Source organism: Corvus cornix, unplaced genomic scaffold (genome assembly GCF_000738735.6).
Source record: "Corvus cornix cornix isolate S_Up_H32 unplaced genomic scaffold, ASM73873v5 scaffold17, whole genome shotgun sequence".
NCBI lineage: Eukaryota > Metazoa > Chordata > Aves > Passeriformes > Corvidae > Corvus > Corvus cornix.
Window position 1 is genome coordinate 134,857 of NW_024108685.1, and position 17,857 is coordinate 152,713.

The 17,857-nt window shown below is 54.4% G+C and overlaps 2 protein-coding genes and 1 pseudogene across 2 annotated transcripts; 1 reads left to right on the forward strand and 2 right to left on the reverse strand.

The window, feature by feature from the left end:
• Positions 1 to 2,885: 2,885 nt before the first annotated feature.
• On the reverse strand, positions 2,886 to 7,599 carry LOC120412175 (class I histocompatibility antigen, F10 alpha chain-like). The gene is given in 9 exon segments (XM_039572511.1): positions 2,886 to 3,427; positions 3,648 to 3,680; positions 3,800 to 3,829; positions 3,928 to 4,032; positions 4,125 to 4,397; positions 4,639 to 4,914; positions 5,074 to 5,247; positions 5,250 to 5,336; positions 6,948 to 7,599. Coding segments are annotated over 8 exon segments (1,209 nt in total). The 5' UTR covers positions 7,210 to 7,599; the 3' UTR covers positions 2,886 to 3,427; positions 3,648 to 3,678.
• Positions 7,600 to 10,505: 2,906 nt separating this feature from the next.
• Positions 10,506 to 14,633, forward strand: LOC120412170 (annotated as a pseudogene).
• Positions 14,634 to 15,595: 962 nt separating this feature from the next.
• Positions 15,596 to 17,377, reverse strand: LOC120412171. Its single transcript, XM_039572508.1, has 3 exons — positions 17,374 to 17,377; positions 17,183 to 17,258; positions 15,596 to 16,864 (listed from the first exon to the last, which is right to left on the reverse strand). The coding sequence occupies exons 1-3, from the start codon at positions 17,375 to 17,377 to the stop codon at positions 16,255 to 16,257; spliced, it is 690 nt and encodes a 229-aa protein (XP_039428442.1). The 3' UTR covers positions 15,596 to 16,254.
• Between the last annotated feature and the right edge of the window lie 480 nt (positions 17,378 to 17,857).

Consider the following 17,857-nt stretch of genomic DNA (forward strand, 5'->3'; position numbering starts at 1 on the left):
ATGTGTCACACATGCGTGGTGTGTCCTGGTGGTCGCACTGAGGAAGGCTCCTCTTCTTCCTCCGGGGTCTTTCTGATGAAGATCAGTAGTCTTCGTCACAATGCACTTTTCACCTTTCTTTCTGGAACATGGGAAGTCCTTTGTAGAACGGTTAGCGGTTTCTGTGTTGGTCTCAAGTAAATTCTTGTTCCTCTTATCTTGACAAGATTAAGGCGAATCCTGCTGCTTAGGTTTCGTGATTAACATTTGCTGTCTCTTAACAGTTAACTTTGCTTACATGAGTTAACTATGGATCAACCCTTTCTCACCCGCTGGCTCCTGTGGGGTCTGTGCTGCTGCTGCCGCGCTCTGCACTGCGGCTGTGAGGTGGGAGGCAGGGACCAATCTGTTGGTCCAAACCACCCCAGGAACTCGCTCGCTTTTTCCTCACTGCCCGCAGAATTTGCAAAGTTCACTTGGAAATAGTTTCTAATTGTTAAAATGCATTGTTAGGAGTAGCTGCGGCTGCCAACCCAAAACAAGCATGTTCAGAGCAGAGCTCCCACCTTTAGCAAAAGCTGCCACCAAAGGAAGAACCTCTGCTCCTGGATCTTTTCTCCTAGAGCGGGGCTGATGGATCTGGGCCTGGTCGCTGGAGTGGGCCACCTGTGGCGACAAGCAGCACCTGCAGAACTCGCCCAAAGCAGCTCAAACCCAGTAACTGCAGCCTCTGCCAGACAGGGAAAAGCCGAAAAGAGAACACAAGAGGGGGGAAGGGCTCTGCTTAAGCAAAGACCAAACAGCCAGTGAAGCAAACATCACCCAGCAAAAGGGGTGAAACTGCCTGTGAGAGCCAACTTTAAAAGTGCCCGTGATAGCACCTCCCCCCCAGGGCTTCCCGGCTTTAGGGGCTTACAGAGACTGTAACAATTTTTGGGCACAGATAGATATGGAATACAAGAACAGCACCCCAGGACACCTAGGCTTTTTCCTTCATGAGATGGAGGGTGATCACTCTCTGATATCACTCTAGAAAGCTACCAGACTCTGCTGAGAGCAGAGGGATTCAACCTGAAAGGAATAAGATGAATGTGTCTATACAAACAGACCGCGTGAATCTGCCTGTAGATAGGGCCAGGAACTTTTGGGTAGTGAAGTAACAGAAGAAAGCATTAGTTCTAGAAACTGTTACTAATCAACAGAGACTGTTGCTCAGCCAAGGCTGTGGTAAATTCCTGAACCTAGAGCAAGGCAACAAAGACTTAATAGAATCATGAATAGCTTATTTTCCTTCCTTTTCTGTACCAAAAGGGGGGTGCATATTAGAGGGGGGCATAGAGCAGGTGATTCAAGAAGTCTGTACCTTCTGAGTACCTCAGCCAATGGGGAAAGGGAAGAGGGAGATGCGGCCGGGGAAATTAGGATAAAAAGGGGGCTGCGACCCCCAACAATTTGAGAGACACCATGGGAAAAGCCCACGGCCTCTCCCTTTATTTGACTAAAGTTACGGGACTCCTCTGTCTCTTTTTTGGACATAAACCTCTGGCATTGTGGATTAATTTTCCTGGCAAACCCAAACTCAATGTCTCACCCATTCTAAAGAGCTCAGCACCCCGCTTGTAGCCAAGAACACACATGGCTCCTTTCACAAACCCAGCAGCATTTCCTCAGCCATGGAGGTTTTGCCTTCTCCACAGGGCTTGAAGGAAAAACAGAGGGGATGTGACACAGGTTTGCATCCTTGAGGGCAGCTTACAGCTTCAAAGAACACCTCAAGGGGACACCAAGTGTCCTGGTGATGGCACCTCAGTGAGATTGGGGTCATTGCCCAGCCCCCCACACTGATGAGATCTCCACAGGGGCAGGTGAAGTTAGGACACATGTTCCCTTGGACACATGTGGATCCAGAAGATCAGTTACAGCAACAGTATTAATAACAAAAATGTACAAAAGAGAAGGTGCTGTACAGACAAAAAGGTCTTCACCAACTGAGGTTCCACTGAAACAAAGAACGTCCCTGGCCCCTCTATAGGAGCCCTTTTCGTCCACCCTAAGCCACAGACCCTTTCCTCGTGGCTTTAAAACACATGAAAAACAGGAAATTGGTCTGTCGGGAAGAGCCACAGCAGGGCTGGGGTGGGTGGGAACAGCCATATGAGCTCTGCTGGCAGCTCTTGGCTTCCCCTGGGAAAAGGGGCTGGGGTTGGCTCCAGCTCCGTGGATTGCTCAGGTGGTGATTCCTGCCAGAATGAGAGTGTGAGGTGGTATCACCCTGTCCCTGCCCCCATCCCACAGAATAGACCTGGCTGTGGAGCCCATGGAGAGCAGGATCTGCTCCAGAATCCTCCCTAAACCAAATCCATCCATCTCACACCAATTCTGCTCCATTCATTCCACCTGATCCTGCTCCAGAATCCAGCCCTGATGCCACTCCGCAGTTCCACCTGATCCCGCTCTGGAATCCCTCCCTGATCCCACTCTGTCCATCTGTCTTGGTTTGAAAGACAGATGTCTGCTAAGGAAGGCAGGGGCCTTCCTTGGAATGGAAAATGCAACCCCCTTTCTCTCCAAATTATTATGATTTTGAAATCAAGGGGCGTTCAGGCAAAGATATGGAAAATAGGAATAACAGTTCTTTACTATTATATATCTGTATGTGTATAACAAGGCAAACACACAGCAACAACTATGGCAGTAACAGCAAACAATCACAAACCCAGTCCCAGCCTTCTCGGCTGTCAGGCCCTTTCCCCTCGGGTGCAGTTCCGCTCGCAGCCGGCAGGGGCGCTGGCGGCTCCCGGTGAGCAGGGCAGGTGCGATGGTTCCCCCGCGGCTGCAGGGGGCGCTCCGGAGCGAGCTCGGGGAGCACGCGGCACTGGCGGCCTGGGATCCTGGGAAGGGATGGAACAAAGGCTTCACAAACCCCTGGGCAGCCAATCCCGGTGTCCGGCCGGACCATCGGGAACAGCAGGCTGGAACAGCATGGACGAGCATAAATCCCGGGTGACAGATGAGACGTATCCAAACTCAGGAGCTGCAGTGGAAACCCTGGGAGGTCTCAGCAGGCAGGGCGTGCGAGGCTACAGAGTGCAGGGGCAAAGGAATGGCAGGGGCAGGGCAGCGGCAGCCTGGCTACCAGCGGGGCAGGGAAAGGTGGACTCAGGATCCCGGGGTTTTCCCTGAGGCACCCGAGCAGATGGTGAAAAGGTCCCAGTGGAAGTGAAAGGTGAAAAGGAAGGGTGTTAGGGTCCCAGTGCAACAGCTGCTCCAGTGAGCAAGCTCCACTCACGGTAGAAGGAAGGCAGCAGTAGGCAGAACCCCACAGTGGTCACGAATTCTCTCCACGATGAGAGCAGCCTTTCTCCCCCTCTGAATGCCAGGAGAACACAAGAGCTAGGGGCTGTACCCAATCCCTTTTTCCCAGTTCAAATCTCGCAGCATCTCTGCCCTACACGAGAAAACCCTGGGTGAGGGAGGGTAGCCAGCTGGACCCCTCCCCCTGTGGCCAGGTCTTTTTGTCTCTCTTAAATACCCAGTAATTTGTGCGCTACCAACATATACGGGGAAAATTCTTTTAACAGAAAGAAAACTAAAGGAGAACTCCTAAAACCCCAACACCATCCTGCCCTGATCCCCCTCTGAAATCCCACCCTGATCCTGCTCCACACCTGCTGTCATGCTGACAATTCCTGCATCTGTTCCTGCAGAAAGAGAAGATCCATGAGATTCCAGCATGGATCACACACTGGGACTAACCCCAGGATCCATCCTGGGATCTGCGCTGAAGGCATCCATAGCCGGATCCACTGCTGGTACTCACAGGCGGGCACATTGTATCCATTCCTCTTTACTATGGAGAAACAGTGGGATCAGCACCTGTGGTAGAGGATTCCTGGAACATTTCCAGGTGGATCCTTGCCCCTTCCCAACCCCCATCCTGTGTGTTACCAGGTTGGAGCTTCCAGATGCCAAATCCAATGAGGAGGATGATGACGATGGCAGCGATGACAGACACAGTGACCACCAGGATGAGATTCCTGCTGGATTCTGGCTCTGGGAAGCGCGAGATAGTGAGGAATGGGAGGGGAACTCCCTTCTCACTGCTCCACATTCCCAATTTCCAAATTTCACATTCCCAGCCTCACCCCAAGTGAAGATCCCGGGCTCTGGCATTCCGGGATGCTCCACCCGGCACCGGTACTGCTCCCGCTCCTCTGGCCGCGCCTCGATCCTGGCCCAGGTGTGGAAGGTGCCATCGCTGTTGGGAACGATCCCACCCCACTCCGTCTCCTGATCCCGGATTTCATCCCCCTTCATCCAGCTGACTGCGATGGTGCTGGGGTAGAATCCGTATGTGCGACAGGACAATGTCAAGATTTTGTGTTCCACTTTTCCTGAGACATGGACACTGGGGGCCTCTGGGAATGGGATAATGCTTAGATGCATCCATGGAATTCCCATGGGAATGGGATGGCAATGAGATCCATCCTTGGAATTTCCAAGGGAATGGAAGAGCAGTGAGAGCCATCCACAGAATTCCCATGGGAATGGGGTAAGGGTGAGATCCATAAAAAGATTTCCCATGGGAATTCCTGTGTTCCCAAATTGCACCCTCCCAAATCCCAAGTTCCCCCATTCCCATGGGAATTCTTCCCCTACCTTTGCGCTCCAGTGCCTCTCGCCTGTATCTGACGTGTTTCTTGAGCACTTCCACACAGGTGTGCCCCAGCTCATGCTTCAACTCTGGCACTGTGATCCCATCAGATTCCCAGAGCCTCTTGATGATCTGGGCAGTGCCATCAGCTGCCACGAAGCTCCCAGATCCCAGATCGAAGGAGATGAAATCCCGCCCATCATAGCCGTACCGATCAGATCCATGGACACTCCCGTTGGACAGGAGGTCACAGCCAGAAACCACCTGCAGCGTGTGGAGACCTGGGGGTATTGCACAAATGGAGACCCATGGAATTGTGTCCCAGCCACATGGAGCCCCAGAGTCTGATGGAGACCCACAGAGCCTCATTCCAGCCCCTTGGAGTCCCAAACCCATGGATCCCTATCCCATCCCCACAGATCCCAGTTTCCCCAGCTCACCCCTAGTCTGGTTGTACTGCCTCTGCAGCATCTCCAGATCGATGGGATCCACATGCTGGTACCTCTCACTGATCTCGGTCTCAGTATCCCAATATCCCGGCTCAGCTCCTGCCGCCATCCACAGCGTCTGGGGCTCCACCCGGCCCCGCCTGCTGTTGTAGCTTGCGAAGGGATCCCATCCACGTACCCCACAGCCACGAATCGGGGGAGCCCCGGGCTGGGCTCTGATACTGTCACTCGCAGAAAACGCAGGGAGTGGAGAACTGGGGGGATATGGAGATTTGGGGGACCTGGGGGGGCCAAAATGAGAGACTGGGAGTCCTGGGAGGGGTTCATGGGTAAAGGAAAGGGGAAACTGGGAGAGCTGGGAGAGCCAGAAAGGGGTTCAGCAGTCCCAGGGTCAAGGATAGAGGGGTGCAGGGACTGGGAGAAATGGGATGGGGGGTCCAGAGGGTCCCTGTGCCCAGAAAAGGGGGGTCCAGGGAGCCTAAGTGTTGGGAAAAGGGGTCATGGGGTGGGGAGACCCAGGATGGCCTGGAATGGGGGTCATGGGCATCCTTGGTGTTGAGGAAATGGGGATACAGGAAGAGCAGGAATGGAGCTCCAGGGGGTCCAGGGTGAAGGAAAAGGGGGGTCTGGGAGAGACGGGATGGCCGGAAACAGAGTGCAAGGTGGTCTTGGTGCTAGATAAGGGGGTGCAGGGTGGTTCCTGTGCCAGATAAGGCAGTTCAGTGGGCTCCTGATGCTGTGGAAGGAGGGGCTAGGGAGTCACAGGGTCAAGAAAAAGAAGGGATCTGGAAGCTGGGAGAGGCGGGATGGCTGGGGAAGGGATTGCAGTGGTGTCCCCATGCTGGATAAGAGGGTGTAGGGGGGTTCTGGTACTGAGAAATTTGATGTTCAGGGGGATCCAGTGCCAGATAATGGGGTGCAGGTGGTTCCCAGTGCCCAGGAATGGAGGTTCAGGGGTGTCCATGTGCCAGGGGATCCCAAGGTCAAGGAAAAGGTGATGGCTGGGGTATGAGAGAGTCAGGATGGCCAAGAAAGGGGGTGTAGGGAGTTATTGATGCAGGATAAATGGGTGCAGAGGTGTCCCGGTGCTGGGTAAGAGGCTGCAGGGGAGGTCCCCAGGCACAGGAATGGGGGGTTCAGGGGAGTCCCGATCCTGGATATGGGGACTCAGAGGGGTCCTAGTAGAGAGGAAGGGGGGTTCAGGAGGTCCCGGTGCAGGGAGGTCCCTGTGCCTAGGAATGAGGGTTCAGGGGGCTTCCTGTGCCAGGGAATGCAGATTCAGGGGAGTTCCCTTCCCGAGAATCGGGGTTCAATGGAGTCCCAACGCCCACAAATGAACATTCAAGGAGGTCCCCATGCGCAGGACTGGGGGTGCAGGGGTGACCTGGGGCTGGATAAGGGCGTGCAGGGGTTTCTGATGCTGGGGAAGGGGATACAGGGGGGTCCCGGTGGCCGGAAATGGGCGTTCAATTGGGTTCCCGTGCCAGGAATGCACGTTCAGGGGAGTTCCCTTCCCGGCACTGGGACTTTAATAGGTCCTAGTGCCAAAAAAATGGAGGTTCAGGGGGGTGCCGCTTACCAGAAAGGGGGAGGTCCCAGGGACCGGAAACTGACATTCACGGGGGTCCCCGTGCCCAGGAATGGGGGTTCAGTGGTTTCCAGTGTCTGGGAATGACAGTTCACGGGGGTCCCCGTACCCAGGGGGTTCAGAGGGGTCACAGTACCCAGGAATGGGGTTCGGGGGGGTTCCCATGCCCGGCAAGGGGGGTGCAGGGTGTTCTAGTTTCCGGAAATGGATTTTCGGGGGGTCCCGCTGCCCGGGAATTGCGGTTCAGGGAGGTCCCAGTGCCGGGGGTCCCACTCACCTCTCGTCGCGGCCCCCGGGGCCCCCAGGAGCCCCAGGAGCCCCAAGAGCATTCCCGCACCCAGCGCTGGAGCCATCGAGCCGCTCCGCTGCGGCCCGCCCGCCCCCGGAATATCGCTGTCTTCCTGAGGCGTCTCGCGTTCATCCGCTCCAAGCGATCCCTCAGGAAAAGAACCTGTGGCGCTGCCTCCGAGACGGTGGCGACAAGGGCTCCGACATCGCCACGGGCAGGTTGCGCCGGGAGGGGAGAACTGGGGGGACATGGAGGCTGGGGGCTCTGGGGTGTCCGTGGATTGAGGAAAGGTGGAACTGAGAGAGTTGGGAGAGCCGGGAAGGGGTTTCAGAGGGTCCTGAGGTCAAAGAAAGGGAGGTCTGGGGGTGAAGTGACCCGGGATGGCCGGGAATGGGGATTCGGGGGTACCCGCTGTCGAGGAAACAGGGGATCCTGAAACCTAAGTGGTATGGAACAAAAGGTTAACCACAAGTAATATTGTAACAAGATGTGCAGGTAAAGCAAGCAAGATAGCAAGTTTTAACAGAACTTGCAAACAGCAAAATTAGCTATAAACAAGTTAGGATGAAAAATGAGCACAAAGCATGCGCTGAAGATAGAGGTAAAAAGTTCAAACGTGAGAAAGACTACAGAAGTCTTCATCAAAAGACCACCAGAACACTGGTGGAAGGAACTGACGCATGCGCGAAAGCAACAAACTGTTCTAATAACCACGACACAACTTAATGCAAGTGTGAGTATGCTAATGACATGTTGTAATTGTGACGTTGCATGGAAGGACTTTTAAAATGTAACCGAACGCTAAAGAAGTTTGAGTGAGTTTTTGCCGGAGAGATCCCCCTCACTCCCAGTGCTGAATAAATAAATACCTGCTTTGTAGCTGAGTCGACGATAGAGTTTTATTTTCTTGTCTAGTTTTGACATCAATCCAGGAGTTGGGAGAGGCAGGATACCCAGGAAATTGAGTGCAGGGTGGTATTGGTGCAGGATAAGGGGGTGCAGGGGGGTCCCGTGAAAGGGTTAAGATCACTGTACTTGGGCATGCTTTGGTATACTGGGGCTAGAATAACATACACTGTAACCAATGCAGAAGCCAGCTGAATAACTTGGCAAGAGATAGGGAACAAAGCTTGAAGAAATGAGGAACAAAGCTGCTAAAACCAGTAGAGAAATAGCTGAGACAGCTATCAAGAGACTGCACATGCCTAGGAAAGAAAGGTGAAAAGTGCAGAGCGAGGAAGAGGATGAAGCCTTCCTCAGCGCGACCACCAGGGAGCCCTGCGCCTGCGCTCCGCGTGTGCTACTGATAATAACGAATTCTGAGAAATGGTTTGCACAACCACACCTTTTCTAGGGAAAACAATGAATATGCCTGAAATGGAACCACATCTTGTAATCTGCCGTGTGCCTGGGGTGGGTGTTTGGAGGAGCGATCCCCGCACACCCAGCGCGCTGAATAAAGCAAACACCCGCTTCTTGGACTTTGTCTGGGAAGTGTCTCTTGGCCCGGTTTGGGGTGAATCACCAGGAGCTGGGGAAAGAGATGCAGGGGGGTGCCAGTGTCACTGAAACTGTGGAGGAAACAAAAACTCTTCAACAGCATTTTTAGTGATAGAGAATTAAGGCATTACTTTGTTCTGGCCAGGATGTGGAACAGAAATTATTTCATCCACACATTGCTCGGGTTGTGCAGGGAAAATCGTTCCATGACACACGGCTTTTACTGGCATTTTCAATATTGATACAGTAAAAACCCATAGAAATTCATTGGTTCAATGTTCATTGGTCCCAAGTCACACAATTTTTTAAATATTGGGTTTCTTATTGGTTACAGATTTCTTTGCCTCCGATGCTAATTTGGTCCTCATTCTTGGTTCTTTTATCTCTCTTTTCCCAGACCAGGTGTCTCCGACCATGCCAGGGGTGATGTTTGGAGTTGATGGTCATTAATGGTCGTTAATAGTCTTTCATGGTCGTTATCTTTTGTGTACCTTCTGTGCTACTCCCAGGCTGTTGAGATGTTAAACTGCATCACCCCTTGAGCGATGAAACAGTCCTTTGAATAGAAACTTCAATTCCCTTCCCCCGAAGCAAAGGCCAAAAAAAACTCTGACTAAAGTTATATACAAATTTTAAACTCGGTGTATTTTCCAACACCAGTGCCCAGGAATGGAGATTCAAGAGGGCCCCAGGATCAAGGAAAATGAGGGCTCCCCAAAGCACCCTCCCAGGGGGGAGCAGGAACTGGGTCAGGAGCGCTGTGGGACAGAAAAGGAGGCGACCCCGGGAGAGGGGGATCCCCGGGGGGGCCTCACACGCTCCGGGTGGGACACGACCCCTGAGGACCCCCCCTCACCTTCTCCCACAGGTGGAGGCCGAGCCCCAGCCCAGGCAGACAAAGCCCAGCACGAAGCCCCGCCCTCGTCCGGCAGCAGGTCCGGAGGGTCGGGGGGGCCAGGATTCGGTAAACGGCGGCGGCTGCCGGGAAGGGACCGGGACGGAGTGAGACAGGCAGGGATGGACTGGGACAGACTGGGATACAAGGACACACTAGGACTGGAACATTCTCGGACCAGAACTGGGGCAACAGCGATCATACTGGGATATACTGGAACCACACTGAGGGCTACTGGGACCAACTGGAAGCATACTGAGGACAACTGGGAGCAGCTGGGAATGACTGGAAGTGATTTGAATCATCCGGGGACTGACTGGAATTATACTGGGAGTGAGCAGAACCATAGTGGGGGTGAATAGGAGAAACTGGAACAATGCAGGGGGCAACTGGGATCATACTGGGACTGACAGGGTCATACTTGGAGTGACTGGAATAATAGTGGGAACATACTGGGAGTGACCGGGACCATACTGGGGGTGACTGGGAACAGCCCGGTGAGGCGGCGGCGGAGCTCGGAGGCGGCCCCAGCGCAGGTGGGAGCCGCGCTCGGTTCTGGCGGGGCTCGGGGCTGGCTGCGGGCGGAGGGGGCGGCAGGGGGCTGTGGCGGGTTCGTTGTGCCGTGTGGGCGCCGTGTTCGCCCTGGCGTGAGGGCGCTGCGGGAGCGGCTGCCCGCGGTCTCCTTCCCGCTGCTGCCTCGGCAGGAGCCGGTGCCGGAGCAGCGCTGGCTCGTCCCGGCTGCTGTGGGTAGGACAGAGGTGGCTGCCCCGTCCCCGGAACGCTGCGCCGGGGCCGCCTCCGAGCTCCGCCGCCGCCTCACCGGGCTCCGGCCGCCGCCGCCGCTCCCGGGCCCGCACAGACGCTCCGCCAATGGCGCCTCTGCTGCGCCACGGCCGCCCTGCCGGCGGGGCCCGGGGGCGTGCTTGTACGTATTCTGACCAATCAGCGTGCGACAAGGATGAGTGGCGGGAGAGTCAGCCAATCGGGACGAGGGGCGGGCTCTGCACGCGGCACAGGCTCGGCCCCCTCTCCGTGCGGGAATGAGCGGGGATGGAAGAGGAGCGAGAGAGGGGATGGACGTAGGAGGAGATGGAGGAGGGCTTGAGGAGAAGAAGGAGCAGGAGAGATAGATGGGGAGGAGGAGGGGGAGGAGAAGGAACCGGAAGACGATGAGGAAGAAAGAAGACAGGCAGGCTCGGGGCTCCACCTGTCACTGTTTCTGCAGTCCCCCCGCCGCCAGGAGCTCATCCTGCGGGTGCAGGGAGGGGAAGCTCGCCCCAAATATCCTGGGGGATTCCTGGGATTCTTTTGGGAGGGGAAGGATATTTGCAGTTTGCAGGACTTGAAACCTGAGCCACAAATGACGCTTGGGGGGATATTGGGGGTCCCCGGAGTCGATTTTTTTTTGGGAGGTGCCGGTGGCAGTTGCCGGCAGAGCCCGGGCGGTGGGCGGGGGCTGCCATCCCGTTTTACTGGCGGGGTTGGGAGGAGTGATGGCGACAGTGGTTTTGGAGATGATACCTAAATGGGCCAGAAAATCAACTTCCTAACACAAATTGAAGCGTTAGAAAGCAGGAAATTTTTATCAGTGCTGGACACACCCCGAGGATCTCTCCTTTAATCTGATGTGTGGGGTGAAACTTCACAACAGGTTGTTTATTCCATCCTGATCCGACATATTCATTTCAAGGCACATCCTGGCTAATCCACAAACATCACCATTCCTGGCAGTAATTTCCATCCATCTGCCTCCTGCTCGAAGTCGTTTTGTGGTCCTGGAGGACCGTCTAAAGGGGTCTCTGGCGGTCATTCTCACTGAGTGCCTGGATATTACCGATGACCTTGCCTTGAACTTTTCTTTGCCCATGAGCTGTTGCCTCTTGTTCCATAACTTGCCAAAAGCCCGACTATAGTTCTCGTTAGCTGTTTCTCCACAGGTTCCAGCCACACTTATCATCCTGTGTGCACACCTTTACATCCTTGTATCTTTTTTACAAGTCTTTAGGCTCTATCCATCACCTTCAGGGGAACTGAAAATTTTTATTCTCTGTGTTATTTATCAAGTGCCCCTGGGAGAGCCAGTAGAGGAGGAAGCCCGAGACTGCTGGCAGAGTCAGGACCCTTGGGACCCCAAAACCCCTGGCATCCTGAAGTGGGGACCCAAGAGAGCGGTGATCTGCAGGACCCATGGGACCCCCAGCAGCCCAGAGAAGGGGGACCCCCAGAATTGACTGTGAGATTGATCAGAGAGGGGCAACTGCTGGGAGGGTTTTTTGAGCTGAATCTTGTTTTGGAGGCTTCTATAGACACAAAATGCCCAGCGTCTTCAAGAGATGGATTTGGGCAGGGGACACACCCAACCCAATGCGCTCACCCCTTGCTTTTTCCCCCAAAACAGGACTTCTCATTCCCAAGCCTTGGCCGAATGGAGGAGGAGGCTGTGAGGAAGAGGAAGATGCCCCGGGACCCCCAGGCAGGTGAGGAGGAAGTCAGTGCCCCTTTCCCCCTCTCTCCTGCTCCATCTCCCAGCCCAGCATCGCCCCCGGCTGCAGGACAACCCCGCTGCCGACGCCGTCCTGCCGGGGACGGACTGGGGGGATCTCCTTCCCCTTCCCTGTGGCACGGAGGCAAATCCCATCCTCTCCTTGTCCTTCCTCCCCCAGACAAGGAGCTGAGGACGGAGACCAGGGAGGACAAATCCCCACAGCAGAACCTCATGGAAGAGGCCGTTTTGAGCGGCTTCACAGCACAGGAATCCAATGGGGAGGAAAAGCCCCGGAGATCCCACAGGAGGAGGAGCTGCAAACACAGCCCAGGGAGCTGTGAGGAGGAAAGACCCACCCTGTGCCGGGAAGGTGGCCGGAGATCCAGCCACTCGGAGGTGGCGGAGAAGCCTCACAGCGGGGAGAAGCCCCACAAGTGCTTGGAATGTGGGAAGAGCTTCAGCAAGAGCTCCAGCCTGATCTGCCACAGATGATCCGCACTGGGGAAACGGCCTACAAGTGTCTGGAATGTGGGAAGAGCTTCAGCCATAACCCCCACTTCCTCACCCACTACTGGTTGCATACCAGGAAATGGCCCTGCAAGTGTGGGGAGTGTGGGAAGAACTTTAACAACAGCTCCACCTTCACCACTCGCCAGAAGATCCACACTGAGGAACAGCCCTATGGGTGTGGGGAGTGCAGGAAGGGGTTTCAGGCCAGCTCCCATCTCCTCCTGCACCAGCGCACACACACAGCGGGGAGCGCCTTCCACTGCCCTGACTGCAGGAAGGGCTTCAACTGCAACTCCAACCTCACCGACCACTGACGCACCCACACCAGGGAGAGGCCCTACGAGTGTCCCGAGTGTGGGAAGAGCTTCAGCCAGGGCTATGCCTTGATCTCACACCAAGAGAGCCACCAGAAAGGGAAGCCCTGCAAGTGCCTCGACTGTGGGAAGAGCTTCATGCGCTGCTCCAACTTCACCCCCCATCAGAGGATCCGTGTTTGGCAATCCACGGTGATCCTCGTTGGGCAGAGACCTGGTTATCCCCATTCTGGGCAGTCCATGTTGGACAGTGTTTTGGATTTGTGTGGCCAGGTTTTTTTTAGGGGGGCTGGTTTTGGTTATTAATGTTGTTAGCAAAGGGATGGGAACAAAACAACAACATATTTAGAGATTAGCTGATTTCTTGGACGGATGATAAGCAAATATCAGAAATAAACTATGTGGATAATAAGCAGATAACAGAAAGAAGTATAGAAAGGCAATGCATCAAATCATTACTACAGACTACAGCAAGTGATTAAGAAAAGGTACATCGGCAATTACCCCGATACGTTACCATCCTCCTGGTCTGTGCTTCAGGTGGGGAGCCCCGTTGCAGCGAAGGACTGGAGAAACCCTCCTGATAATTGGGAAATCCTACACAGAGCATCGGTGAGGCTTCCAATACTGCTGCAGAGGGGTCTCACTTCCCTAGTGTTACTTGTAAAAGTGTATGTGACGAGATGTTTCTATTGAAACTGTGGTCTGCCACACCCAGCTTCTGGCCAGGTGCCCAGGCATGTCAAGCACCAAGGCCCCATCTTCCTAAAATTGCTTCTGTTGCTTTGAAAAGGTGCATGTGTTTGAGAGTTCACACAGAGGTCAACTTTGGTTCAGCCTCCACACAGGGCCTCTCACATCATTTGGTCCTTTGTGTGAACTTCAAGTTCATGCATGTGGCACAGAGGTTCTGTCCATCTGTCTGACTTTATACCAAATAACGCAATTAAATGTTGTCATTAGTACAATTATTATAAGCACAATTAGGATAGGGTGTACCAATACATCTCATGCCTTGGTGAATATCCAGAAAAAATGTCCCACCAATGATGGGCAGTTTCCCATTCGACTGGGACAGACAGTGACAGCAGTTTGTCTCTCTAGGAGGCTGACGCTGGCCTGATGCCAGGCACACACCCAAGCCGCTCTCTCACTCCCCTCTGCAGTGGACAGGGGAGAGGAAATACAATGAAGGGCTTGTGTGTCGAGATAAGGACCGAGAGAGATCCCTCATCAAAAACCATCATGGGCGAAACAGGCTCACCTAAGAGATTTAAAGTGAATTTATTACTAACAAAATCAGAGCAGGATAATGAGAAGTAAAACAAGAAAAAACACCTTCCCTCCACCCCTCCCTCCTTCCAGCTCTACCTCCCACCCCGGCAGTGCAGGACACAGGGAATGGGGGCCATGCTCAGTTCATCCCCGGTGCCTTCTCCCGCTGCTCAGGGACAGGAGTCGTTCCCCTGCTGCACTCTGGGCTCCCTCCCATGGGAGAGTTCCTCAGGAGCTTCCCTGACATGGCTCCAACCCACAAGCAGCAGCTCCCTGCGACCTGCTGCAACATGAGTCCAGCCAACAGTCCTCCCAAAGCTGCTGCAGCGTGGGTCGCTCTTCCATGGAAGGCAGTTCTCAAAGGACAGGTTTCTCCAGCCTGGGAGGAGGGAACCTCTCCACGGATCTCCCACAGGATCACAGCCTCTTCTCAGGCATCCCCCTCTTCTGGCACGGGGCTCCTCCATGGGCTACATGTGGATCTCTGCATCTCCATGGATCTCCAGGGGCTGCGGGGGCACAGCTGCCCCACCATGGTCTTCACCATGGGCTGCAGAGGAATCTCAGCTCCGGTGCCTGGAGCGGCTCCTCCCCCACCGTCTTCACTGACCTTGGTGTCTGCATGTTGTTCTCCTCACATGTTCTCACTCGACTCTTCTCTAGCTGTGCCACAGCTTTTAATTTATTCTTAAGTCTTATCACAGAGGTGTTGCCACCATTTCCAGCTGGCCCAGCCTTGGCCAGTGACATGCTCATCTTTAGAGCTACCAGTGATTGGCTCTGCTGGACATGGAGGAAGCTTCCAGCAGTTTCTCACAGAAGCCACCCCTGTAGTTCCCCTGCTACTAAAACCAGGCCATGCAAACCCAATACACATGGTCACCTTATGGTCATCTCTTGGTCACAGTCATCACATCCTCACTGTCATCTCATGGTCATGGTCATTTCCTGATCACCGTCATCTCATGCACATGGTTATCTACCTGTAATGGTCATCTTGTGAACGTCTCATGGTCTTGATTGCCTCATGGCAATGGTCATGTTGGGGTCATGTCAGGATCACGGTCAGCTAATGGTCATCTCATGGTTGTGTTTTGTTCATCTCATGGCCATCTCCCTGTTGTGCTCATTTCATGGTTGTGGTCATGGTCAGGGAACCTCTCTAAGATCCTGAACTCGGGATTTTGGGATACTCAAAGACCGCTGGGGACAATGAGGCCTAGCCTGACCCCTCCCCCCATTTCACTGCCCCTCCAGGAACCCAACGCAACCAAACCATTCCTGGGGACACTGTGGACATGGGACGTGGAGCGGGAAATAAATCCCTGGGGATGGTGCTGGGTGCAAAGTCCCCATCCTGCTCCTGGTGTCCCCATTCTCATTCCTGGTGTTCCTAGTCCCGATGTCCCCATTCCTAGTTCCTGGTGTCTCCAACCTGCTCCTGGTGTCCCTGTCCTCAATGACTCCATTCCCATTCCTGCTGTTCCCATCTCTGTCTCTGCTGTCCCCATTCCAATCCTGGTGTCCCCATTCCCAACTCCTGGCATCTCCAACCTGCTCCCAGTGTCCCCATCCCTGTCTCCAGTATCCCCATCCTGGTCCCCCAAGTCTCCATTCCCATTCCTGGCTCCCAGAGAGGAACTGCTGGACACCAGAGGAGGGAACCAGGATTTATTGCCCAAACTGTGATATTTTAACACCAGAACTAAAGCATTGGGAATAATTGTGGTTCTTTGCTTTCAAACATGGGAAATGGGATGTTGATCTGCTGGGAAAAGCTGCAGGATGGGTGGGAGCAGCAGGGTGAGCTCTGCTGAATCTGAAGAGGAAAGGGACCAGATCCAGCTCCGTGGATTGCTCAGACAGTGATTACTACCAGGATGAGAGAGGGTCATGGTGTCGCCCTGTGCCTGTCCCCATCCCATGGGATGAAGCTGCCTGTGGAGTCCATGGAGAGTGGGAGCTGCTCCAGAATCCCACCTGATCATCCTGCTCTAATCCTGCCGCAATCCTGCTCCATCCATCCCACCTGATCCTCCTCCATCCATCCTGCACCAGTCCTGTTCCGTTCATCCCACCTGATCCTGCCTTGGAATTCAGCCCTGATCCTGCTCCACAATCCCACCTGATCCTATTCTGGAATCCTGCCTTGATCCAGAATCCCTCCCTGATCCCACTCTGTCCTTCCTGCCCCAGTCCCCCTCTGGAGTCCCACCCCGATCCTGCTCCGCACCTGCAGTCAAGCTCTAGGATTGTGAATCAATTCCTGTGGAAAGAGAAGATCCATGAGATTCCAGCATGGATCACACACTGGGATTAACCCCAGGATCCATCCTGGGATCCGCACAGAGGGGATCCACCACTGCTACTCCCTGGCTGCTGTGTTGTATTCATTCCTCTGCCTCTGCCCGATGGAAAAACAGTGGGATCAGCACCCATGGTGGGGGATTCCTGGAACGCCACGCAGTGGATCTGTGCTCCTTCCTGACCCCCATCCAGTGTGTTACTGGATTGGAGCTTCCAGACACTAAATCTGACAAGGAGGATGATGATGATGGCAGTGATGGACACAGTGACCACCAGGATGAGATTCCTGCTGGATTCTGGCTCTGGGTAGGGCGGGATAGTGAGAAATGGGAGGGGAACCCCATCCCACTGCTCCACATTCCCAAATTCCCTGTTCCCAAATTCCCAATTCTCAAATTTAGCATGCCCAGCCTCACCCCAGGTGAAGATCCCAGGCTCTGGCATTCCGGGATGCTCCACCCGGCACCGGTACTGCTCCCGCTCCTCTGGCCGCGCCTCGATCCTGGCCCAGGTGTGGAAGGTGCCGTCGCTGTTGGGAACGATCCCGCCCCACTCTGTCTCCTGATCCCGGATTTCATCCCCCTTCATCCAGCTGACTGCGATGGTGCTGGGGTAGAATCTGTATGTGCGACAGAACAACGGTCAGGATCTCGTGTTCCACTTTTCTTGAGACATGGACATTGGGAGGCTTTGAGAATGGGATAATGATGGAATTTATCCATGGAATTCCCATGGAAATGGGATGGCAATGAGATCCATCCACAAAATTCCCATTGGAATGGAAAGATGGTGAGATCCAGACACAGAGTTTCAATGAGAATGTGATGAGGGTGAGATCCATAAACAGAATTCCCATGCAAATTTCTGCATTCCCAAATTGCACCCTCCCAAACCCACATTCCCAAGTTCCCCATTCCCATGGGAATTCCACCTCCACCTTTGCACTCCAGTGCCTCCTGCCTGTATCTGATGTGTTTCTTGAGCACTTCCACACAGGTGTGCTCCAGGGCATTCTTCAAATACTGCGCTGTGATCCCATCAGATTCCCAGAGCCTCTTGGTGATCTGGGCAGTGCCATCAGCTGCCACGAAGCTCCCAGATCCCAGACGGAAGGAGATGAAATCCCACCCATCACAGCCTTGCAGGAAGGATCCACAGATGCTTCTGTTGGACAGGTCGCAGCTGCACTCCTGCTGCAGTGTGCAGAGACGTGGATGGGGTGGGATCGGACTGTGGAGACACATGGAATGGTGTCCCAGCCCCATGGAGGCTCATTCCAGCCCTATGTAGCTTCAGTGTCAGATGGAGACCCATAGAGCCTCATCCTAGCCCCTTGGTGCCCCACAGATCCCCATTCCAGCCCCACAAATCTCCCCCTGCCCCTAGCTCCCTCCACTCAGCCCTGCTCTGGTTGTACCAGACCTGCAGCCTCTCCAGCTCACTGGGGTACCTGTCATTGATCCAGGTCTCATTATCCCAATATCCCAGTCCGGCTCCGGCCACCATCCACAGCATCTGCAGCTCCACCTGGCCCCACTTGCTGTCCTAGTGCACGAAGGGGATCACATCCACGAAGCCCACAGCCAAGAATGAGGTGAGTCTTGGACCGGGC

Excerpts from the sequence above, each read along its gene's own strand:
- LOC120412171 (XM_039572508.1), bottom strand. Across the intron at positions 16,865-17,182 it reads GGAGGCACTGGAGTGCAAAG|ATTCTACCCCAGCACCATCG; the intron begins GTGGAGGTGGAA and ends TCGCACATACAG.